Source organism: Thalassophryne amazonica, chromosome 17 (assembly GCF_902500255.1).
Source record: "Thalassophryne amazonica chromosome 17, fThaAma1.1, whole genome shotgun sequence".
NCBI lineage: Eukaryota > Metazoa > Chordata > Actinopteri > Batrachoidiformes > Batrachoididae > Thalassophryne > Thalassophryne amazonica.
This window is the reverse complement of record NC_047119.1, coordinates 47,601,200-47,627,244: the sequence shown is the minus strand read 5'-3', so window position 1 is coordinate 47,627,244 and position 26,045 is coordinate 47,601,200. Positions and strand designations below refer to the sequence as shown.

Genomic DNA, 26,045 nt, shown 5'->3' with positions numbered 1-26,045 from the left:
TCAGAGCGGACTCTGTCTCGGTAGAGAGCCGCGCAGCATTTAAAGCTGTGACAACGAAACAGAGGATGATTCTCGTTTCTCGACTGCAAGACAAGAGTCCCAGTTAGTGACTTTAATCCACACAAAAGTGACTCATGATATTTTAATGGCTTTCAGAGGGGTTAAGAAGCGGACCTACCGCTTCTGAAGAGCAGCGAATCAAAGAGCCACGAGCCATTAAATCGAAGCATATATATATATATATATATATATATATATATATATATCAAGCACCCCTAAAAGTAGGCTAACTCCGCCCCCGACTAGATGCAGATTCAACCTGCTCTTGTTTCTATTTCTACCTTGTTTGTCCTTGAGATCATCAACGGTCCCCTTCACAATTTTGAGTTTGTCTAACAGTCCCATCTAGTGGACAACATTAGAATTACCCTGTCGAGAATTATAAAACAAAAATACCGTAATTGTAATTATACTAATATTGTCATATTTCGTACGCTATTTTACGTTGCAAATGAACGTGTGAAAAATAAAAATGTACATTAAATAAAATTTTTCTCCTGTTTGAGCTACTGCGCATGCGTGAGCGAGGGGCCGGCTTTGCCAGAGAGCGAAAACTGGTGTTTTTGTGACCTCTAAATGTTTCTGTCAGGTAAGCCATTTGCGTGTTTTATGTGTGGGAGAGTTAGGTTTAACTTCTTTGTGGCGCTGTTGCCGATTACAGGACACCAAGGTGTTACTTAGCTTCCCGCTATGTTAGCTGTTTAGCTAACCTAGCGAACCTAACACAAATGTTGGTAAACATTCTTTTCATATTGGTGCTGTTAGTTGGAATCAGTTGCTGTGAGACGTGCAAAGCTGTAATAATCTGAGCCGTTTTAAGAGAATGGTTATGACTTCTGCTCAACAGCATTCTTGAAAGTCAGGCCATTGAATTTGTGTAACTATTTTATTGTTGCTAAAAGTTTCATTTAATGTTTTTAATATTTTATTTATTTATTTAAATTTTATTTAGCTGCTTATTGTGTTTATTTTAGAGAAGGACCACAATGGAAATAAGTCGTGTGACTTTTTTGTATTATCCTTGAAATTCCAAAGAATTGGTATTAGTCACATGTTTTATTATGTTTTTGTTTATGATTTGTAGGGATTTCTAAATAAATCAAACCTGTTAAATGAGTGTCTAAAAAATAAATTAAAAATATTACAGGGTTTAGTCTGAACGAGTGGATTGTTGTGTTTAGGGTGTTGTGTGTTGGGGGGTGTGGCTGGACATTTTGGTGTTCTTTTGTTTTCTTTGCTCTCCAGGTGGTATGAAAACTGATTTGTCTGTGGAGAAGGTGCTGGCTGAAGAGTCCTTCACCCTCATCAACGTTATGTGCAGCACCTGTGGATGGTGCTCACGTGCAACCTTAAAGACTTTCAGCTGAAGCAGATAATGAGATGGCGTTCTGCATTTAAGCCATGTGTGATTCAAGCAGAATTGCCGGGAACTCGACCTTGTGATGTTCGTTTGTGAGACGCTGAGGACCGCGCCTGGGTTTGACACATCGTGCCTGTGAAGGAAGAAGGGTGAGGGACACATGCTGTCAGCACACATCTGAGGTGATTAATTGTTTGACTAATTGTTGATAGTAACTTGGTATTTTGTTATGCAGTAGATTTGAATTGTGATGAGAATTGTGCAGCTCGCTTCTCACTGCCGTGGCGTGCGGAGTGGTAATCCTCCACCTGTTGTGAGAAGCTGCTCATTTACATAAATCTTAAATACAGACCTGAATGTGTTGCTGATAGTGTGTGCCTTTTGAAGGATATTGATTGTAGCTGCTGACTTACCTCACCTTTTCTATCCTTCGCAGAGAGTCGGTTTGTCATGTCCACCTGGGGGGTGTTTGGCGGTAAAGTGAGTCCAGAAGCGCCGGGCTTCGATCCTTTTAGGCGCTGGAGAGCGTGCCAGCCTTCACTCCACCAGACTGACGCATTTTTTTGTTCATACACTTTGTTATGCACCAGAGGGTGGAAAAATAAATTGTTTTGTTATTGGAACCGCTTTCTGGTTATTTTAGCGCTGGGTTCCGTCAGACGCAGGTCCGCTCCTCAACCCGCGTCGACACATAACAGTAGTTCCCGGCCATTCCATAATGGACCCAGAGGCGGTTCCATTCGCCGAAAGAGTTCAAGAACACTTGGAGAAAATATGGGAGCAATTACAGCATCTCGCAAACCAAATTGAACAAACAGACGCCCGTGTTACGGAGCTTGCAGCGCAAGCCGTTCCGCTTCCTGCTGCGGCACCATCGATACCGGTGCAGATAACTCCATCACCCAGAGATTCGGCGTCTGAACCAATTATTTGTCATCCGGAGCCTTATGCGGGAGACGTTGAAGCCTGTGCTTCGTTTTTGATGCAATGTTCTCTGGTGACGTATCTCCAGGTGTTCTGGGACAGGCGAAATAATACACACACACACACACAAAAAAAAAACTTGTATGGGTTAATGTTTTGTTTTTTTGAATAGGGGTTATAATTTGTTTGGGGAGTCAGAGGCGTGTCTGGTGGAGTGAAGGATAGGCGGCTAGAAGCCCGTCTGGACTCACTTGATCGTTGTTTTTTTATGTGTATTTAGGTATTTTCTGTTTGGGTCTGGGGTTGTTTTGTTGTTTTTTATTTCCCTACTTCCCTATCCCCAACCTCACTTGCCCCAAGACCGTTCGTCTTGTGGGTTGTGGGGTGGTGCAGGTTGGTCACGCTGAGCGTTCTCAGAAGACCTCTGCACCTAGGGGGGGGATTGTTAGGGGCGTTTTTCTTGGTTCCACTCCAGCCTCGGTGAGCCTTTGTACCGTTCGTCATTGGTGTTGCCGGGGTGTGGTGCAGCGGGAACATACCTCAGTCGGAGGGGTGGGCTGATCTGTTGCCGTTCGCCATTTCGGTAGTTCCACCCCTCCCGAGAGGCTGGGATATGGTCGAGTTGGGGCACCGGACGTATTTCCGGTTTTCCGCTGCGCTTTGGGGTTGGGGCTGGGTTAGTTTTTCCTGTTCCCTTCCCCGGCTTGATGTTTTGTGCCGTTCGCCAAAATTGAGCCGCCGAGGGGCTCTGGGAGGGACCTGGGGTCTTTCGGGGTGCTGGGGAAGGTAACAGGGTTTAACGGTTGTTTTATTTGCCCCCGGGGTTGTTTAGGGTAGTCCTCCGGGGGTTGGACTTTGATTTTGTTTTGTTTCCTTCCGGGTTCCACCTCCAGGGTTGATGGGACGGTCCTCTGGGGGGGGAATTGGTTTGTGGGGCCGACTAGCCGAGTGTGGCCGGGTCTGGGGTTCCGGGGTTGTGGGGAGGTTGCCTCCTGGGGTTTGATGGTACGGTCCTCTGGGGGGCGCCGTTTGCTCCATGTGTACCTGGGGACCTTTGTGGGATTCCGGTTCTGGCTATTCCTCCTGGAACCGGCGGTAAAGGCCTTCTGGGGGGTGTTGGGCTCTGCAAGTCGTTCTGGGGGGGTTGTTTGTTATTTTTCTTTTATGCATTTATGTTTGTATTGTGTTTGTGGGGCTGTGTTGGGTTTTTGCATTTGGGAGTTTTTCTTTTCTTCCCGGGGTTGGATGGGACGGTCCCCTGGGGAGGTTTTGGGTGGGTTTTATGTTTTTCTTTGTATGTTGGATTGTACTAGGGACTGTTTTGGGGTTTTTGTTGATGCCAGCCGGCCTTCCAGCTGCGGTGCCCTGTCCTGCTGTCTGTGGTGGACCTTGGGAGCGTTATGCTGTCTGCTTCCTGACGAGGACCCCGGAGGGAGGTGCTGTTCTCGGACCTGGTCTGTTTGGTCGCCGGGAGGCTTCCCGTTAAAGGGGGGGTACTGTTGTGTGTTGGGGGGGGTGTGGCTGGACATTTTGGTGTTCTTTTCTTTGCTCTCCAGGTGGTATGAAAACTGATTTGTCTGTGGAGAAGGTGCTGGCTGAAGAGTCCTTCACCCTCATCAACGTTATGTGCAGCACCTGTGGATGGTACTCACGTGCAACCTTAAAGACTTTCAGCTGAAGTAGATAATGAGATGGCGTTCTGCATTTAAGCCATGTGTGATTCAAGCAGAATTGCCGGGAACTCGACCTTGTGATGTTCGTTTGTGAGACGCTGAGGACCGCGCCTGGGTTTGACACATCGTGCCTGTGAAGGAAGAAGGGTGAGGGACACATGCTGTCAGCACACATTTGAGGTGTTTAATTGTTTGACTAATTGTTGATAGTAACTTGGTATTTTGTTACGCAGTAGATTTGAATTATGATGAGAATTGTGCAGCTCGCTTCTCACTGCCGTGGCGTGCGGAGTGGTAATCCTCCACCTGTTGTGAGAAGCTGCTTAAATACAGACCTGAATGTGTTGCTGATAGTGTGTGCCTTTTGAAGGACATTGATTGTAGCTGCTGACTTACCTCACCTTTTCTATCCTTCGCAGAGAGTCGGTTTGTCGTGTCCACCTGGGGGGTGTTTGGCGGTAAAATGAGTCCAGAAGCGCCGGGCTTCGATCCTTTTAGGCGCTGGAGAGCGTGCCAGCCTTCACTCCACCAGACTGACGCATTTTTTTGTTCATACACTTTGTTATGCACCAGAGGGTGGAAAAATAAATTGTTTTGTTATTGGAACCGCTTTCTGGTTATTTTAGCGCTGGGTTCCGTCAGACGCAGGTCCGCTCCTCAACCCGCGTCGACACATAACATAGGGTTTGTTAAGGCTATATAAAGAGTGGTCAGCATCATGATTTCAGGTGTGGCATAAACACGTTACTACTGGAAACGATAATATTTTTATATTTTGGTAAATGGTTATTGTTGCAAATTGACACTGGCACTTATAAACCAGTTTTAGACTATAATATCCAAGTTAAATGTCTACAGCATGATCCAGTCTGTTTTTGTATGTTTGTGGTATGAGCACTTTCACATTTAAAATTATCCAAATTTTGAAATTAAGTCTTTTTGGATTATTTGTGTCGAATTACAGTTTCTATATATAAAAAAAGGCATAGAATTTCAACTTAACTTCATTAACATGAAACAAAGTAGAGTGTGTTTGTGTAAAATTGAACCCTGGTGACATAATTTTTAATTCAAAGTGGAAGAAACCATGATTATCACAAAATAAAAGGTGACATGGTTGTGTCAAAGCTGAACAGGAGGCATCTGATGAATTACAAGCTAAGAACTTGATTAAGAGGGTTTGGCTTATGAATGAACTGTGATGTTGGGTATTTTAATTGATAATGGGTGCCATACTAATACAAATTTGTGGTTTGCATACAGTTCAGATCATATCATTAGCAGCAGCATTTTTAACTTGGCATATGTAAAAATGTTAACTTTTAACACTGATACACAGTTCCAAATCATAAATCATCATAAAAACCTTGATTGTATTTGTAGTCAGCCCATTTTACAGCCAGTTGTCAATAGACAAGTCAGGATGGATGCAAGAACTTTTCCAAGTGAACAGCTTTTGGAGTTCAGTTAAATCAGTCATTAAGAATTGTAAAGACATGGGACGTTTGCAGAAAGAAAGCATTAATGGAAGCAACCAGAACACCAGGATAACTCAGTGGCTGTGAGAGAGTGTGTACTTTTACCTGTTGGTTCACGTTCACGACTCACAACTTTACACTAGAGCGACAGTGTTAAAAAAGAAATTTTGAAAGGTTGGCTGCAGTATTCTGTGTTCCTTTTGGTAAATCTGAGCCTCAATGTGCAGCTGGTGCTCAAATTCATTTCTGTTCATTATTTGTACAGTTAATGAGTTTGATTGCTTACTTTACGTGTAGTAACACTAGTGATAATACAATCATAATGCCACTCCCAAAAATATTTAAAGTGATTAAAGTAGATTAAAAGGCAAAATTGACATTTTTAAAGCTGGAATCAAGTCAAAAATTTTCTTCATAAATTGCGTTAAAAGTTTTTACAAATAATTTTAAATCGACACACTGAAAATGTGGTCAGACCACTGTGTGGTTTATTGCATACATGGAGAGAAAATATGAAATCATATAGTTTTTAATTAGAGTATATTTCCATTTTTTGTGCACAAACGTATGCCTTGTTGATGGGAGTCATTTCTTTAATATGTAAATTGTTAAACAGGAAGATTTTGGCCTGGATCAATTTCGTGACTATAAAAATCCCTGTTGTTCACTCTTTCAGTTCCTGATTGGCTGTAAACGCCACTCGCAGTCACTTTGTGGCAGCTGACAAGCAGAAACCACCATGGGCAACACAAGCAGTGAGAGAGCGATGGGACACGGGGAGAAGTCTCATCGGAGGGACAGCAGAGGCAGCAAGGAGGGGGAGAGGCCCAAAATCATTATGGACAGTCCTGAAGATGCAGTTATTTTTCATGGTGAAGATCTGAAGGTCAGTGGTGCAGCTGCCCTACAGTTTGTGATGCACCAAGCAGATGTTTCCTCCCATATGCAGACATTTTTTGGCACCATGAAATAAAAAAAAAAAAAAATAGTGTTTAACATTCCTCCCTTCATCAAAGTGTAAACGGAAAATCAAATGTCCAAACGCTCCCATCCCAGCAAAAAAATAAATCTGAGATTTTTATCTATTTCATCAAAGAGGCAAAATAATTACCAAGTTACAAATCTTGTTGACAGTTGGATGAACTAAAGATGAAAGTAAGCCGTGTTGTGAAAGTGTAGTGACACGGACCCACAACAGGGGGCGCAAATGAACGGACAATAGAAGGAGTCAAATTTGAACACTTTACTGTTGTGAATGCCACAACCATACACAGCAGATTATAGAATGATACAAAGTCAATGGATAAAGGTGTCGTGTGGGCAGGCTCGACGATAGGAGACGTCCGTCTAAAGAAGAACCGGAACCACACGATTTCCTCCACCACCGAACCCGAAGGATACTGGAGCCGCCAGGTCCCGAATCCCCCAGGTGGCCACCGTCTCCGCGTGTCGGATCTGGTACTGCTGGCGAAGAGCAAAGACAGTCAAGTGTGGGTGTGTGTACACCCCGTAACAACAACGGTGGGAATTCCACCTCCACCTCAAATCACACACTCGTGCAGCTCCTGTTTCTGTACTTATCTGGAAAGAGTGAGAGGCGAAGACGTCGGCACTCTCACAAACCACCAATCAGCGGACAAGGCTCCACAGGAAAGAGGCTACAAAAAGAGTTCAGACTAACATACAGTTTAGTTTATGACTGAGAATATTACCTCCTTAGAAGAACGATATCTCGGCGACGTGGTGGAGGTGTCATCCTGCTTTTATCTGGGGTGAAGTGCAGGTGATCGGTGACAGCTGTCATAGTTGATGAGTGACAGCTGTCACCTCGGCTGTTCCTGTGAGGCGGCAGCGCCCTCTCGTGCCTGAAGCCCGCACTTCAGGCAGGGCGCCCTCTGGTGGTGGGCCAGCAGTACCTCCTCTTCTGGCGGCCCACACAACACAAGGTTCTCCATCACTGTGGGGACAAAGTTGGCTGGAACACAAATAAGAATTTCAGGTGTTTTTCCCCTCTATTAAGTTCCAAGAACTTGTTTGCCATCCAGTTTTTGTTAATGTTAATGCTGTCTTGGAAAGTCCACATTCATACAACCTAATTTAATCATTGCATGAGCCCACCTAGAATATATTTTACTACAAGACTTTTTAAAGATGAATGTGTACTCTAATTTAAAATGTATATTAGCAACAAAATATTACAGTTAGCCTTGTGCCGACATCCATTAAACGTATAAATGGTTGAACACTGTTAAAATGTTTTAAAATATTTGAGTATTTTTTAACACTTTTAAAACATGTATTGTTCATTTATTATGTGCTACAGATTTTATATCCATTGTTAATGGATAAAGAACTTTATTTTTCCATTAGGATCTTAATATATGAAGCATCAGTGTGTGTCCATAGCTCCAACACACACACACACACAAGGTGAGATTATGAAGTTTTGAACCTGACCCAGAAAAAGTAGGGTCAGGTTGCATTCTAAGAAACCAGTTTCTCAATACGGAGTGGCCATTTGCCCAACTGTTGGTTCAATAAATTAAATACGTGAGCATATACGCCCAACCACAACTGACCAATGAGCGCGCTTGTAATTTTACTTCTGGTTTCAACACGGGAGGGGAAAAAGGCAGCTATTTTCTCGCCGGCTGCGGGAGGGTTCGCAGCCCGCGGAGGGGCTGTGATCTAAAGTGGTTCTGTTTGGCTCATCACACCCAGGGAACTGTGTCAAACTAACACCGTCTTACAGACAACAAGCAGCATTTTGTTCAAAAACTGTTTTGTCGTCGTTAACAGGCTTCCGTTCAAAATACTTATGAAGTTTGTCTGCTTTCATCCATTATGGTGTTTTCTCAGTAATTAAAGACGGCACCATTAAATGTGTCAAACATATGCCGCAATAGAACCTTAAAAAGTGGTGTAAAAAAACGTAGTTTAGATGCACAAAACGTGTCAAATACACGATCACGGTTGGGCGAATAAGGTAAGACATCATATTAATCTGCCCAACGGTTGTGCGTGTAATGTTCAATGTATGACTTATCTGTCCAATGGTTGGGGAATAGCCTTTGCCTTCTCAGTATTGCACAGTGAGTCAAAATGTCATTTGAGAAATGATGGTTTCTCAGAATGCAAAAGATGGAGATCCATGCCCTACTTTTTCTGGGTCAGGTTCAGAACTTCTCAATCTCACCTCGTATGTGTGTGTGTGAGATATGGACACACACTAATGCTCTTCACATATTAAGATCCTAATGGAAAAATGAAGTTCTTTCAGTTAAATTTAAAACCTTGAAGTCCACTCTCGCATGTTGAGAAAGCCCGTCAGTTATGTGTCACAGTTCACCAACTTGTTTTTAATGTCATGTTTTACATCCCACTTCTTAGCATTATGTAATGACTAGATGTTACGATATATTTAGGCAGAAAAGTACATCCTAGTTTGCTGTTTTCTTTGCGTGTTCAAGCTGCCCTGTTCCATGGGCAGAACCATTACAGTAACCCAAGAGTCATTTGAGTTTAAGATCCCTGATTTCAATGATTAAATGTGGAATTTTGATTGTTGGACACCATTTTAGGCTCCTTTAGAGAAAGACGAATTCCTTGCATGGCAGCAAGACCTGGAAGCAGAAGACAAGGAGACGACTTTAGACCGCCCAACTGTATTTCGGTGGACTGGACATGGAAAGGAGGTCTACCTTTCTGGATCTTTCAACAACTGGACCAGTAAGATTCCCCTCATCAGAAGGTGAGGCATGGACAATAAAGTTTACAGTTCCTCATTGACGCGAGTGATGCTCATACAACTATTTCAACTTTCTGAATGTAAGGATGTTTGGCTCGAGCAGGGTTAGTCGATTTATCAGTGTTCTTGGTCTTTCTTTTTACGTGTCTTTCTTTTCATGTGTCAAAGTCAGAACACCTTTGTGGCCATTGTTGATCTACCTGAAGGGGAACATCAGTACAAGTTTTATGTGGATGGCCAGTGGACCCATGACCCGGCTGAGGTCAGTGATCAGTCTTTCACTCTCCAAAATTTGAACCCATGTTAAATAATATGTTTGTGTAGCAAACCTTCACTAAACATTCAAGAAGAAAAACACTTTTCTTGACAGTACTTGTAAAAATAAATAAACGATAAGAAGAAAGAATCCTAATAGTAGCTCATATCATCAAACATGGTAATTTGACCAATGCTAGGTTGTATTACATGCAAGACTTGGGTTTGATGGTGTACGAGTGAGGCGGCGTGGCAGAAGAGCTTGCTGTGTGAGGGAACGCTTAACAAGGAACTCTTAGGGGAGGTGATGGTCTAGTGGTTAAGCGTTGGACTTGAGACCAGAGGATCCTCGGTTCAAATCCCAGCCTGACTGGAAAATCACTAAGGGCCCTTGGGCAAGGTCCTTAATCCCCTAGTTGCTCCCGGTTTGTAGTGATTACCTTGTATGGCAGCAGTCTGACATCGGGGTGAATGTGAGGCATTATTGTGTAAAGCGCTTTGAGCGTCTGATGCAGATGGAAAAGTGCTATATAAATGCAGTCCATTTAGCATTTCTCAACAGTGAACCTTTGGCTGCGAGACATGCTGCTGCACATCTTGAAAGGCTGTTGAAAAGAAGAGGAAATGTAGACTTGCGTTAAAGTGGCCAGTAGGGTGTTTGTTCTTTATCCACTAAAGTGGTGTCATTGGAACATGGAGAGTATTACAAGGTTTTGCTAGCCATACGTAAATTAGCCCAATAAGTCACAGGTCACAACATGTCACGTGACAGATTCACAGAACTTAATGGGGTATCAGACTGTATTGTGCAATGCAGTCATACAACCCCAGTTCCAATAAAGTTGGGACATTGTGTAAAATGTAAATAAATAAGTAAACAAAACCAGAATACAATGATTTGCAAATCCTCCTCAACCTATATTCAGTTGAATACACCACAAAGACAAGATATTTAATGTTCAAATTGTAAACTTTATTGTTTTTGTGCAAATATTTGGTCATTTTGAAATGGATGCCTGCAACACGTTTCAAAAAAGCTGGGATAGTGGTATGTTTACCACTGTGTTACATCACCTTTCCTTCTAACAACACTCAATAAGCTTTTGGGAACTGAGGACACTCATGATTGGGTATAAAAGGAGCATCCCAAAATGTTTCAGCTGTTCACAAGCAAAGATGGGGCGAAGATCACCACGTTGTGAACAACTGCATAAAAAAAATAGTCCAGCAGTTTAAGAACAATGTTTCTCAACGTTCAGTTGCAAGGAATTTAGGGATTCCATCGTCTACAGTCCATAATATAATCAAAAAATTCAGAGAATCTGGAGAACTTTCTACATGTAAGCGGCAAGGCTGAAAACCAACATTGAATGCCCATGTCCTTCGATCCCTCAAGAGGCACTGCATTAACAACTGACATCATTGTATAAAGGATCTTACCGCGTGGGCTCAGGAACACTTCAGAAAGCCATTGTCATTTTACACAGTTCGTTGCTACATCTACAAGTGCAAGTTAAAACTCTACCATGCAAAGCGAAAGCCATACATCAGACAACATTCAGAAACACCGCCGCCTTCTGTGGGCCTGAGCTCATTTGAAATGGGCAGACGCAAAGTGGAAAAGTGTGCTGTGGTCTGATGAGTCCACATTTCAAATTTTTTTTGGAAATCATGGACGTTGTGTCCTCTGGACAAAAGAGGAAAAAGACCATCCAGATTGTTACCAGCGCAAAGTTCAAAAGTCAGCATCTGTGATGTATGGGGGTGTGTTAGTGCCCATGGAATTGACAGCTTACACATCTGTGAGTGCACCATCAATGCTGAAAGGTACATCCAGGTTTTGGAGCAACACATGCTGCCATCCAAGCAACATCTTTTTCAGGGACGTCCCTGCTTATTTTATCAAGACAATGCCAAGCCACATTCTGCACGTATTACAACAACATGGCTTTGTCATAAAAGAGTACGGGTACTAGACTGGCCTGCCTGCAGTCTAGACCTGTCGCCAATTGAAAATATGTGGCACATTATGAAGCGTAAAATACGACAGCGGAGACACCGGACTGTTGAACAACTGAAGTCGTACATCAAGCAAGAATGGGAAAGAATTCCACCTACAAAGCTTCTACAGTTAGTGTCCTCAGTTCCCAAATGCTTATTGGGTGTTGTTAGAAGGAAAGGTGATGTAACACAGTGGTAAACATACCACTGTCCCACCTTTTTTGAAATGTGTTGTAGGCATCCATTTCAAAATGAGCAAATATTTGCACAAAAACAAAGTTTATCAGTTTGAACATTAAATATCTTGTCTTTGTGGTGTATTCGATTGAATATAGGTTGAAGAGGATTTGCAAATCATTGTATTCTGTTTGTATTTACATTTTTGTAGCAAATTTACAGGCCTCGCAACAGGGGACCAATATAATGTAAAGAATTTACATTAATTTAATTATTTGGAATGAATGGTACCTCACACGGGAACCATAATGATGTAACCAAATTGGTCAATTCTAGATCGGCTCACACCAGAGCACCATAAGAGTGTAGTGAATAAGCAAATTGAATTAGATTGGACTAGGCCCCATCTGATGAGTCACCAAAATAATTAACAATTTAGAGTTTAATACTTATTATTTAATTAATACTCAGGGCACGACCGATTTGAAGCATAGGTACTTTAATTTAAACATTCATTAATTACTCAATTGAATTAATTAGTCTCTGATCTGAAACCAAATGGTTCCTTCTGAACACAAAATGAATCACAGCAGAAATATTTACAATTTATTTACAAGTATACAAGAAATTAACAGTTTACTGGCATTTTTGTGGACAGTGATTAAATAAGTTAATTCATGGAAACAATTTTCTTACTCACTCATGAGAAGTTGGAAGAGAGGGAGAGATAGAGCTTAAAGACTAAATAAATCTGATTAGAATTTAGAGATGAAATTTGAGGCCAATTATTAAGATAAATCTTAAACAAACATATGAATATGCTTAAAAGGAAGCCACTTTTTATCCATTGACAGCAAACCCTTTTCCTGGAACCTTTAATTGGGTCACTGAGCTGACACATTGAAGAGGTGGTACAGAGGGATCCGTCCATCCGTCCGTCTGTCCGTCCGTCGTGCTCACTTGGGTCAAGGGGTTAACTCAGCGGTCTCCCCAGGCGATCCCAAAGACTTGTGGCTGGCTTTACCGACAGGTTGGCTGATGGTTTGAAATCAACACCGTCGTCAGCTTGCAGGAACTCAGAGGTGGAAGGTGTTTGTTGAAAATGGTTTCTGGTAGCTTTTAAAAAGTTTGTTGGAGCCAGATTAAAAGTCTTTGTGAATTTAGGAAAAAATTAAAACTTTAAAAACGTTGGAAAATTTCAAAAAGGAAAAGTCGCTTTCCTGGAATTTTGCTATTATTTTGAAAAGTTCAGCTCAGACGTTCTCTTAAAAATTCAAAAGACGACGCACCTTAAAGTGTCAGGTTAAAACTTTAAGTTTTTCGAAGAATAAAGGATGAATGAATGAAGCCACGTGGTAGCTTTAGCTGTCTTAGCTTAGCATGGGGCCTTGTTGACCCCAAAATAAAAATTAAGTGTTTAAGAAAGGAAGAGAGAAGAGGAAGCTGGAAGAGCCAAAAGAGAAGAGTGCGAAGAGCACTCTGTTCTAACTTTTTAAGGGGGACTGACATCACCAGACTCCGCCCATTTAGAGTGTGTAATCTCACAGAATACTTCATGCGTTCACAGGGCAGACCCAAATGATTCAACTATTTCATATATATATCAACACATTCACTATTTTGTTATACTATTGTTCTGAGACACATGAATGGATACACATCATTAATCGTCACTTAAACATCCTTTGGATAAACAGAATATTTCACCATCAACATGTTGATAATGCAGAAAGATCACACTTAAACACATATCAGTTACAAGGAGCATATGTCAATAAAATAGAATGATTATATGCAAAGCATTTGTTTGATTAATCAATACAAATAACATTAGAAGTCTTTATATATATATATATATATATATATATATGAATAAAAGAAATAATGATGCAATTCTTTTATTTTAAAAGAATGTCTTTCTTCACTTAGACCTACAGATAATAGCTGTTATCAAGACAAATTTTATGGCCATGTGTTGTGGAAGGGATATCATCCTGCAGTCTTGAGAGGGTCTGGCCTTGGCGTGAGGTCATAAAATTTGGGTTCTCCTGGCCTGGAGAAGCTCAGATTCTGACGTGAAGCCATTATAATATCATGTAATTCATAATGACCGGAATTTAACCGATAAACCAGGCAAGGGCTCCTTTTGAAGAACTTCGATTTACCATTCTGTTTCTGATGTGAAGCAGAAGGAATTGTCAAAAGGAATTTCTCAACTGGGAGTGAAGACAGTTTTTGTCTGCAGTTCAAAACTCAGGTTTTTGTTGAGACAGCATTAATGTATTTATTTAATTAGGATGAATCGAGGCCATGTGCTACATTTTACACAACGTCCCAACTTCATTGGAATTTGGATTGTACAAATATACTGTCACCTTCATGCAGCTGGTCTGAACAACAGATGTCATAAATGAGTCCAGGCTCAAATTTTAGGAGACCCAATACAGCATTTGAATGCTATGGCCAGACCCTAGGAAACTTGACCCAGTGTTCCCAGTCAGCCCTAAGGTGCTCCCAACCCTGTGGGCATAGGTGGTAGTAGTACCCTGCTCCTTGGATAAGACACTTGATGTCCTAGTCCACCCAGCTGTAAAAGGTATTGGCCTTGACTGGGGAGGTAACCTGTAATGGACCAGTATTCCATCTTGGGGGTTGTTGTAGACTCTCATCCACTTCACACTAAACAATCCAGTGATAAGCACCAGCACCAGCGGGCCCCTGAGTCTCCATAGAACTACTTCTCCTTCACCTCAGATTCCTGGCACCGGGACCTCTAACTAGTTTATAAGACTGTGCTAGGCTTTGGTAATGGATCAGTATTCAGTAACTTGAGTTACCTTATCAGAAGGCAAAAGTTGAATTTTAGAATCTTTAATTTCTCATTCAGTACTTTAATGTTTCCCATAATCCCACTGCGCTTCCCAGAATGCACCGCGGTTCTAGCCTAGTTTCAGCATCTCAAAGTGTATGTAAACAGTGGGTAGCGAGGATGTGGATGGCATTGAATTCAGGAATTCATGGGCGAATCCAGTGAGTTCATGGCCGATTATGATGAAGAGACATTCTCCCAAATTGAGAGGGTTATCTAGAGGAGGTGTAGCACCTGTGACGACTTCTGCCGTGCCCCGATGTTGTCTTGTTGTCTATACTTCACAAGGTTTGTTTATATTGTGCCCTGAACCGGAACTCTGTGGAAACTGACCTCTCGTGTGAGTCACGGACCACGAGATGGCGCGAGATTGACAACTGTGAAACAGCAAATAGGTACAGTACAGCAGGAAAATTGACCCAACTTGTTATTTTAACTTTTCCAAGTGGGTTGGTAAGGCTAGACCTTACCCTTGTGAAGCGGCTTGGGACGACCTGTGTGGTGATTTGGCACTCCATAAATAAATTGAAACCATGACAATGAGACGATAAATGGAAAAAAAAATCTGATATTCAACAGTCATAGGAAATCATTCTGAATTTTGGAAAAGAAAAGTGTTTCAGTTTTCTAAAACTCAAAATTGAGCATTTTGACAGAAATCCCATGAATTGTGCTCTGACAATGGAAATGCTGATGACACAAACCTGTTTTGTTCTGGAAGAATGTTCTGGAGAATTTGCAGCAATTATTATTTGATTTGAGGACTGAAATGATAAAGTTGAAGAATTGGATTGACATGAACAAATTGTCATTACATTGGTCTAAAACTAAAATGATGTTATTTGGAAGTTATAAACAGGATGTACAAATACAGTTAAATATACTTGTGCTAAATATAGATAGTGTCAAGGAGAATAAGTTGTTAGGTGAGATTATTGATGATAGAATTAACTGGAAAGCACATATTCAACATATCCAAAAGAAAGTTTCTAAAAGTATTGCAGTATTAAATAAGGCAAAGTACATTCTACATGGTAAATCACTACACACTCTGTATTGAGCATTGATTGCACCTTACTTGACGTACTGTGCTGAAGTTTGGGGTAATAATTATAAAACTACATTACAATCATTATTCATCCTTCAAAAAAGAGCATTAAGAATAATTCACAATTCAGGGTTTCGGGATCATACCAGTCCGTTGTTTATTAAATCAAAGATATTAAAAATTTATGATATGATTTCATTTAAGAGTGTTCAGTTGAGGCATAAAGCGAAAAAAAAATTACCTTTCAGAATTCAAGAATATGTTTTACGCAGAGAGAAGGAATATATCATTTAAGGGGTTCATATTATTTAAAAATTGCTGGTGCTAGGACAACTAGGAGGTGCTTTTGTGTATCCATTTGTGGTCCCCAAAAATTGAATAATTTACAGAAGAAACTTAAGCGATGTCCAGATATCAACTGGTTCAAATATTTATACAAAGAAATGGTATTTTCTAGATATGTATTAGATGAATGTGGTTGAGTTGTGTTATATGTAGATGCTGTTATACTGAAATCTTTGTTTTTTTGTGGGTTTTTTTTTTTTAGATTGTTTTGGGTGCTGTCTGGAGAAATATTTGACTTCTTTTATCTGTAGCTATGTGCTGTTGTAGTTCAGGTTGTGTTTGGATATAAAGGTCTATGATCAGGCTTATATGCCTGGTTTGATTTGACTTTATACAGGGGTGTAGGCGTTGATAAGCGTTGCTTCTGCCTACGCCTTTAGGCACCATGTAATTTGTTTATTTTCTTATATTTCTTTTCATCTTTGACTTTTCTTTTATGAGTTTGGTTTTTTGTATGTGAGTAAATTTGTGTTATGCATGGGTGTCTAATAAATAAAAAATAACATGGATTAAACGTGTGAATGAACTGCTGATTTAATAATGTACAGGTGTAATTTGTTGAGATTTTTTTATATTAGATTGTGTTATCTGTAGGCGGCTTGTACTTATGAGGTTTAGTAGTGAATGAATCTTTCGTATTTCTTCACAGCCTGTGGTAACCAGCCAGCTAGGCACAGTCAACAATGTCATCCAGGTGAAAAACACGGACTTTGAGGTTTTTGACGCTCTCATGGTGGACTCGCAGAAATGCTCTGACATGTCAGGTAAGTGGCTCACCGTCCCTTTTCATATTTTAAGTAATGTGGATTCAGACGACTCCATCTTGTAAAGTGTGAGAACATGTAGCTGTTCTGACACCTTGTTCAGTATTAATATTTGGTCCAACTGCTGACAAGTAAACCTCTCACTGAGTTTTGTGATTTCTACATGAAAACGGTCTTGTTTGAGTTACGTTGTCTTCGAACTGTCTTAGACCTCTCCAGCTCCCCTCCTGGACCATATCATCAGGATGCCTATGCTCCCAAACCAGATGAGAAGTTTAAGTCTCCACCAATACTCCCTCCTCACCTGCTGCAGGTCATCCTCAACAAAGACACCGGGATCTCTGTAAGTCCCTTCAAGCCAGTTCAGTTACTTTGAAAGTTAACTGCTGGTATTAGTGCAGAAGATAATTGCATATATCAGAAGAAATTTTCATTTCATGATACAAGCACCAGCTTTAGCACAATGGTACTTCTTGGTCTACATTTAACAACAAAAAAACGCCAAAATGTTAGCCACTCCAGTTTTCAGGGTGGTGCCCAGAAATATGTATTTTCATCATGTATTTGCACAATCTTGGTTTATATCAGTGTTGAACCTGTTAAATATTGTACTGTGGATTAGGGGAGATTTGAAATTAAGTTCAGGCAATATGCTGCAGAACGTGTGAGTGTTTGGGGTATAAGGGTTTAGTAGTACAGCTAGTATTTTTCCTTTTAAAGTCAGCCATGTCGTTTGGATGAACATGAGTCGTCAGTGCCAACAGCTCACCAAATGTGGACACAAGAGGCTTTGCAGAGGAAAATGCAAGTGCTCCAACACTGGGCTGAGCTGCACAGTCCTATGTAGCTGCAAATGCAGAATTTAGACTTTATGTACCATATTAGTGCTTACATTTCTAATAATCTGCAATTTTGATATACTTGTAGGCCTCATTTAATGTGATGTAGTATCAAGGAAATATGAAATAAAAATGACATGGAATAACTAATGTCTGTCTCCAATGATTCATTGTTTTTGTAAATTTGTGAGTTTCTGTCAATGTACTGTAGCATAAAATAGGTTCACTGCACAAAAAATATTACTTTTAAAACTGAAGATGACTCATATTATATCTTAAAATGTTACATTTGTGTTTAGTTGCAACATGTTTAATGTTTTAGCACTATAATCATCTGTATTTGCTTGCCAGTGTGTTTTATTTGCACAAATAGGCTAAATTAACATTTTTATGTGGCTAGCAGCTTTTTGAAGAAAAACACTTCTCAGAAGTATTTATACCAAATTTGGTGTTTGTATCATCAAATGAACCATTCTTACACTTATCTGCTGCACTATATCAACATCGCTTTAACAGAAGCCTTAAAAAACCTGAAGAAAAACAAAGATCAAGTTAACTGGCAGTAGGGTTGGGTATCGGGAACCGGTTCTTTTCGAGAATTGTTAAAAAATTATTCGATCCACCGACAGCAATAGCCTTTTTGCTTAACGATTCCCTTATTGGTCCTTCACAGCGGCCATTGTTTTTGTGGGTGTTTGTCGGGAAGATGATCATTTCAGGAAGATGATCATTTCTCTATGTTAATTACAGACCCTGCAGCGGGTCTGTAATCAACTGTTTCTGCAGCGCGGCTCTGCTTTGAAGCTTGAAGCAATAAAGTAGTGCTCTGACCCGTTGTTTCGTTGGTTCTTTGCTTCGCTGCTTTTCAGAAGCAGCAAATCCGGTTCTTAACCCCTCTCAAAGCCATTAAAATATGTCAATCGTGAGTTACTTTCATGTGGATTAAAGCCACTAACTGGGACTCCTGTCTTGTTGCGAGAAAGGCTGACAAAGGCTGCGCGGCTCTCTGCCGAATCAAGCTAGAAAGATAGAGTCCGGTCAGAATTAATAACGTCAAAGCGAATCACTGTTTAAATCAATTGACACCTCTTTCCAAACGTTGCAATAGAATCAATAAACTATAATCGATCAAAATGTTGTTTTCCTCCCAAAATGAGATCCTGCACTGATGTGCAGCAGCCAGTTGAGCTCAGCTTAGAGGTATGGAGTGACATTCTTGCCAAAATGTCTGAAAGGAAACGTTTTGACAAAAACAGATTGTTTATTTCTAGATATGTCCAGAGATCAAGGATCCACCATGTAGAGTTTATTTACCGTATGTCCAGAGTTTAAGGTTCCAGTGACCAATTTCATATTTATTTACTTTAAGACTCAATAAAGTGTTGTTGACATAGAAAATCTGTAAAGCCTACACAGAAAATTCACAAGAGTTATCGATAAGCGGAATCAATAATGGCATTGATATCGATGAAATCTTATCGATACCTATCCCTAACTGGCATTCTGGTATTCTAACACAAAATTATTTTGTTTGATTCCTGAATTGTTAATTTTTTTAATACTTCTTTTGAACTTCCAGTGTGATCCAGCATTGCTTCCAGAACCAAACCACGTCATGCTGAACCATCTCTACGCTCTGTCCATTAAGGTAAACCGCCACATTGACTGAATCGCAATAACCAGCGCTAAAGACACACTGTGACATTTTGCGGTAGCCATTTCTCAGCATTATGTGGCTGTTAAAATGTGAGGAATCGTGATGTGATATTTATGCCAGATTTGTAATGATATTTTTAATTGGAAGCGAGCAGCTGCTGCTGTTGTGAGCTTACACATATGCTGCAGAGACACGTACATCTGTGCACCGCCACGAAATGACAAGCTGCTAATGGAGCAGCTCCAGGAAAGATGATGCTTCCCACCCCCACCCCCCACCTTTTGTTATTTATTTAATTCTACATTGTGAAAGAAAGAAAGAAAAACAAACTAATCTTAAAAAAATGCCAAAGTATGTAGATACAGAGATTCTTGTCAGACTGCAGGGAAAGTGCAAACACACGTGCACGTGTGTCTGACCTGCACACAGTGTTTTCTTATCAGTTGGCAGCTGGCCGGACCCCGCCCATAACTTCACTTTGTAATAACAAGGAACTATTTTTGTTTTATTGTACTGTTACATAATCCCCCCAGGGTTCTTTCTGGGGTGAAATCTCATTTTTGGTGGTGTTTGGGGGGGATCTCCTCCTCCCATGGCTCAATGGAATGTTTTGTCTGATGAAAAAAAATCTTGTGAATATACATGTTAATTAATCAGTAAGAAAAGGGTAAAAATGGATTCAGTTCTTTTATTTAAATTTTGGCAAAGATGTATTGGTTTTTCACTGTCCACAGTTTTCTGCACTGAGCTCAAACTACATTTTAGTACAACTGTGGATCATTATTGTCATTAGTGGACTTTAAACTCACTTTTACGCGGAGGCTGCAGTAAATTTAATGCAAACTGGTGTAAAACTATTCTTAATTTTGTACTCACCCCGTGTCATGCAGGGTGCATGTACTCCCACTTTTTTTGTTCAAAGTTTTAACTGCAGACACTCTGGCCTGACCATCTTTTGGGTGGACATGCTTTACCAAATGTGGCTCACAGGCCAACAGTTAGCAACCTTGATTCAGGTGCAGCACGGTCACAGATTTATAAAGCTGCTGTCCAACCAACATCATGTAAATCACATTGAGAATCATAAAGTTTTCTGGGTATATATTTTTTTAACGACTCTTGGATTTAGCAGCACAGATGTCTGGTATGAACAGAATTTACTGGGGACTTTTAACACAGCATCGGTGGAGAGCCTTATTTGACCAGTGAGTATTCTGCCCAGATATGTTTATCAAAGTCAAAATCTGTGCAGTAGGTGTCAGATTCTGACATCTGATGGTTTCTGTTGAAACCTGCATGGTTGCTAACTGTATTTGATGCAGACAGCATCCAGAGTTTGTGTGCCATCATCCAAGTGGATTGAGAAACGGCAAAAACAGTTCTCATTTTGCTCTGTGTGACTGAAAAGGTGCTGCAGTAACAAAACAGTCAAAGAAATAAGAGGTCATGGCAGTTGTCCAGTGAGTCGGTCTAGCTTTGGGGAAATATCGCCACTGATACAATGTTCATTGCAGAAATTAGACCATTATTCCAAAGTCTGTTGCCTTAAGCCTGGATCCTGCTCCAGCTCAATTGTCTTTTATCTTGTGGTTTTTTTTTTTTCTGTCAGGATGGTGTGATGGTGCTCAGCGCAACACACCGCTACAAGAAGAAGTATGTCACTACTTTACTATACAAGCCCATCTGAAGGAAAACTGTGGTTTTAATGTGTGAACTGTACACTGAGTGTACAAAACATCAGATCTATCTTTTGTTCAGTAAATCCACTTCACGTCTCGCGGATTTCACCCATTTAATCCACTTCATCTCTTGGTAAAAAAAAGAGTGGAGGAAACAGATTATACATTAGAAGAGGATTATGAGGCACTTTGTTTTGATTAATTTGAATTTCTAGCAGCCATCAGGAAGAGTTTAGCGGGACACGGGATTACATCAACACGACTCACTTCAAGTCGGATTATGTGCGAGTCAAACAGGTCTACCCCTCAGGAGACGCCATCTTAGCTTGTGCCAACAACATTTTTTAATGGTTGTGGACATTTTAATGCATCTTCATGAAGGTAGATTGACATTTTCATTTCATACCACATTTCATCACAACCACGGGAAAATTGTGGGAAACTGCTCTTCCTTGGGATGTCGGGGTCGACCTTGCCCAACTCAACAGCAGCTCAGGTCGCAACTTATTATTTTTTGTACACTCATTGTGTACTGAGTTGTTGTGCACTTTGTCCCTCCAACCTGACATAATCTGTAGTTTTCTAGAATGTTATGCTTGCTTTGAGACAGTAATAACCAAGTAAGACACTGATATTTGTCCTCAAAACAGGCGTGATGAGGACAGTTGGTAATCTGACTGACCACCCGGTGTTTACGCATGTTTTTTTTAGTTAGCTCAATATTTAAGTGTTCCTATGAGTGATGACATTCATGAGACATATTTAGTTGAAAGAAGGAAAATTTGCACTGCAGTAGTTCTCACTGTCATAACCCTGCTCAACATATTTATCTTGATGTATTTAGTTTGAGTTGCACAGTAAAGATGTATGTAGCCTTATGTAACTTTAGTTTTATTCTTTGTGTGATGTGTTTGAAGTACTTTTTGTGTCAGTATTGTGGTAAAGACCATTCCAGTGAAGAGTAAGAGCACAATGCATCTTTAGTGACAAGCTAAATCCATATTTTAATTATTAATGAACCCCTGCACTTAAAAAAGAGCCAATTTATTTGGATGATAAATTGTCCTGAAGCGAGTTTCCACTGCCTTCCAAATAGCGCACTTTTCATGACGAATTGAAATTATACTTAATGGAAACATGCATTTAGATGAAAGAAAAACAAAACTCGAATATCAAAAAAACAACCCCCCCCGAACACTTTCATTCTAAAAATATGGCACTGTACGTGTGACATACAGAAAGAGTCATATGTCATTATAAAATACATTGTGTGATATGTGTATATTGCATATGAGACGGAGAGCTTTGTCAGCCTCATAACAGATGATGTTATGGCAATATTGAAATATTAGAAAAAACAAAACAACAAAGAAAGGGTCTAAAATCCAAGAGTTTCAGCATAAAAATGTAAAGTTTGAAGAACAAGCTGAAATGTTCAGGATGTGTCCAGAAAAATATGTAGTCACAGACTAAAATTCCTCAGATGTCCCCATTGTGTCTTTTTCAAAATGGTCACCATTTAAATTATTACTTTTTACACATCTTTGCATCAGGAAATGTCAAATTTCTCTCATTTAAGTGTCTAAATGTATGTATTAAGGCACAAGAAACTCTTTACAGTGATTATCCAGAGGTTTCGAGTACTGGAAATGCTTGTAACTAAGATGGTGTCATATTTGAATCCGAAGTGGCTGCGTGAATTGAATTGAATAGCTAAGGTTTATGAAAGGCTCTTTGGGACTTTCGTTATCCTGTGCAGAAAGCAAATGCTTTGGCCTGAGATGATTACACACAAGTCAACATAAGTACAAGAATTCACAGAAGTTTCTGTGGCATCTCGATCTAAAATCTTAAAATCTGAGTATTATCTCAGGAGTCCACATTTAAATCTCCAGATCATCTCATAGTAGTTTCTCGTGCCTTAAAACAATTATTTAGACACTTAAAATAGGTACTTAACCTTTCCAGAAACAAAGCTATGTTTAAAAAAAAACAATGCGGGGGGGGGGGTTATAATATATTATTCTACACATCATTTTTCTGAACCAATCTTAAAAAGTTTCTGCTTTATCTGCAGAATTTCCTTTTTGGGGGGGGCATTTTTGACCTAATGCTCTTGGTCTGTCCACCATTAAGTACAACGTGGCTTATTCAGCTTTAGAACTACAGTGGTGAGTGATGGTTGGCAAGCTAACTACAGCAGGTTTAGTTAATGTTACAGTTAATTCTTCAACCCCAAAATGCATATTGTTACATTTTGATAACATTTATGATGCTTTGTTACACCCCATGAAGGATTGCAACAAACAAGAAATAAATAATTTTCAGTTACTGTCCTATTCAAAAGTACTGTATTTCAAAATAGTACAAAACAGAAAAACACCAAACCTAGAGATTTTAGGTTTGATCCAGCTAAGGACTTAAGTAAATATAAATAATTGTAGTTGATTAACTAGTTGAACAGTCATTTTAGACATTTAATTGATTGTTACTAAATGGACCAAATGATTTTTATTATTTTGTCTTGTCAATAATTGTTTTAATAATTTTGACTATAATGATTTGTGTTGAATCTGTACAACAAATCCTTAATATTGATGACAACACAACACATTCAATACAGAAAATGTAAAGTATGTCTGGCAAGAGTGCTGGATTACAAAAAAAAAAAGAAAAGAACTGAAGCTGTTTAAGATACACAAAGCACCTCAAAGCAGACCCTCCAGGAATTTGTGATGCCAAGATTTCAGCAATTAATTCAACCAATATATCAACAGTCTCTCTGTATCGAGACATGAAGACATGGGTACATGAAAATCTGTTGAATTAATTGTTGAAATCCGGGGATTGTAAATTTCTAGAAGGACTGTCAAAGGTATAAAAAAATAAAAGGGTTTGAAAGCCTTGAGCAGCACTGACTTACAAACTGAGGAAGTATCCGACACTGAATGTTACTGAAGACTTTTGTTATGAGCAACTTCTTGTGTTATTAAGAAATTATAGCTACAGTGTGTAGGATTTAGTGTTTATTAACAGACATGGAAAATATCATTCATAACCATTTGTTCATTTGTGTATAATTATGGTGAACAATAAATTGATGTGTTTTCATGAGCTAAGCTCATGAAGCTGGTATTCTAAGATGGGTGGAATACTGCCCTTTACTTCACCTTTAGTATTTTGTGGCACAGCTAGAAGGTAAAAAAGGTGTCTCAGTGGTTGCGCCCCTACACACTGTGTACTAGCTTTGAGGTCTGTTATTTTTGTGAAACGGTTTATCCCAACAGTAAAAAGGGAGCATGAATGTGCATTGCCAAGGGAAACAAAATCATGACCAAAAAGGCATAATGCAATATGCAACATCACCACGAGACGACACTGAATCCTACGCACTGTGGCTTTAGATCTCGTGTTGTTAATTTTGGTTTGTGTGAATTTTAAACAAGTGAGACCATAATGGTGATTATTGGTGTTTCTGTGACATCCAAGCAGATTTGCTATAAAGCGTGATTACTACAGCACAGCATCAGTTGTAACAAGAGACCAGTACAGACGGACAGACCTGCACATACTGATGATTTTTATGATCCATTAATCTGTACATTGTTTCTACAATTAATCAGTTTCACTATGTAGCCTACATGTTAGAAGATGTTTTTTTTTTTTGTTTTTTTTTTTTTATTAATGCGGCCTTCAGTGTTCTGGGGCCAAAGACATTCAGATAAAACAGATAATATCGGTTTTAATAAGTCATAATTTATCATTTTCCTTGATTCGTTATTTATTGATTAAATTATTTTTTGTTTGTTGATTGATTGTTTCAATACTGACAGTCACCTCAGTTAAAGTCTCGTTCATTCACTCTGCTGTTGTTTTAAATCTGACTTGAGATAAGTTTCAATGTGAAGATGTTGGAGGCTTTGACATAAATTTCAGTGTAATTAATATTTTGTTAATGCTTTGAACCATACTGTATGTGCTACACATTTCAAGATTCATTTATATTAAAGTCTAATTCATGGATTCATATCTAGCGTGGTTTGGTTTACTTGTACTTGTCATTTTCTTTCTTAAAGTACAATTTGAATTAAAAAAAATGCACAAATAGTATACACAATTTTAATACTTATGAACTCAACCAAATCACTTTTAATTGGTTGAGATTTGATTCTATTAAAAAAAATCTCTAAAAACTAGGGTTGGGTTCTTTTCGGGTATCGTTAGGAAATGATTCGATCCACCAATATCAATAGTCTTTTTGCTTAACAATTCTCTTTTTGGTCCTTCAGAGCAGCCGTTGTTTTTGAGGGTAGTTGTCGGGAAAATGATCATTTCTCTATGTTGGTTACAGACCCTGCAGTGGGTCTGTATTCAACCGTTCTGCAGCGCGACTCCGCTTTGAAGCATGAACCAATGAAGCAATGCTTCAATCCGCTGGCTCGTTGATTCTTTGACTAGCTGCTCTTCAGAAGCGGCAAGTCTCAAAGCCATTAAAATATGTTAATCGTGAGACACTTTTGTGTGGATTAAAGTCACTAACTGGGACTTTTGTCTTGTTGCTGTCAAGAAACGAGAATCATCCTCCGTTCCGTTGGCACAGCTCCAAATGCTGCGCGGCTCTCTGCCAAAACAGAGTCCGGTCGGAATTAATAGATTCAAAAGGAATTGCCTCTTTAAATAAAATGACACCTCTTTCCAAACGCTGTAATACAGACAATAAACTACAATCGACTAAAATGTTTTTTTCCTCCCAAAATGAGACGTCCAGCATTCTTTAGGAATTCCATCCTGACCTGCAGCAGAGCCAACTGCAAGAGTTCAGCTCAGATGTATGGAAAGACATTCATGCCAATAATGTCTGAAAGGAAATGCTTTTGACAAAAACTACAGATTTTGTTTATTCCTATTTATGTCCAGAGATCAAGGATCCAGTGACCAATTTCACATTTATTTACTTTAAGACTCAATAAAATGTTGTGGACATAGAAAACCTGTAAAGCCTACTTTTAGTTCACAGAAAATTCACAAGAGGTAGTGATAAGGGAATCGATAAGGAATCGATCAATAAGCAGAATCAATGTATCGATAGATAAAATATTATCAGTACCCATCCCTACTAAAACACAAGTTCTTTTGACTTCTCTCTTTTTTGCTTGGGGTTGCCAGAG

At 39.7% G+C, this 26,045-nt stretch overlaps 1 protein-coding gene across 1 annotated transcript; it reads left to right on the top strand.

Annotated features, from left to right (window-relative positions):
- The first annotated feature begins 581 nt into the window (after positions 1-581).
- prkab1a (protein kinase, AMP-activated, beta 1 non-catalytic subunit, a) lies at positions 582-21,906 on the top strand. Its single transcript, XM_034191985.1, has 8 exons — positions 582-649; positions 6,172-6,381; positions 9,077-9,246; positions 9,412-9,505; positions 16,588-16,702; positions 16,912-17,045; positions 19,121-19,189; positions 20,808-21,906. Exons 2-8 carry the CDS (start codon positions 6,235-6,237, stop codon positions 20,883-20,885), a joined length of 807 nt encoding a protein of 268 aa, XP_034047876.1. The 5' UTR covers positions 582-649; positions 6,172-6,234; the 3' UTR covers positions 20,886-21,906.
- Positions 21,907-26,045: the final 4,139 nt, after the last annotated feature.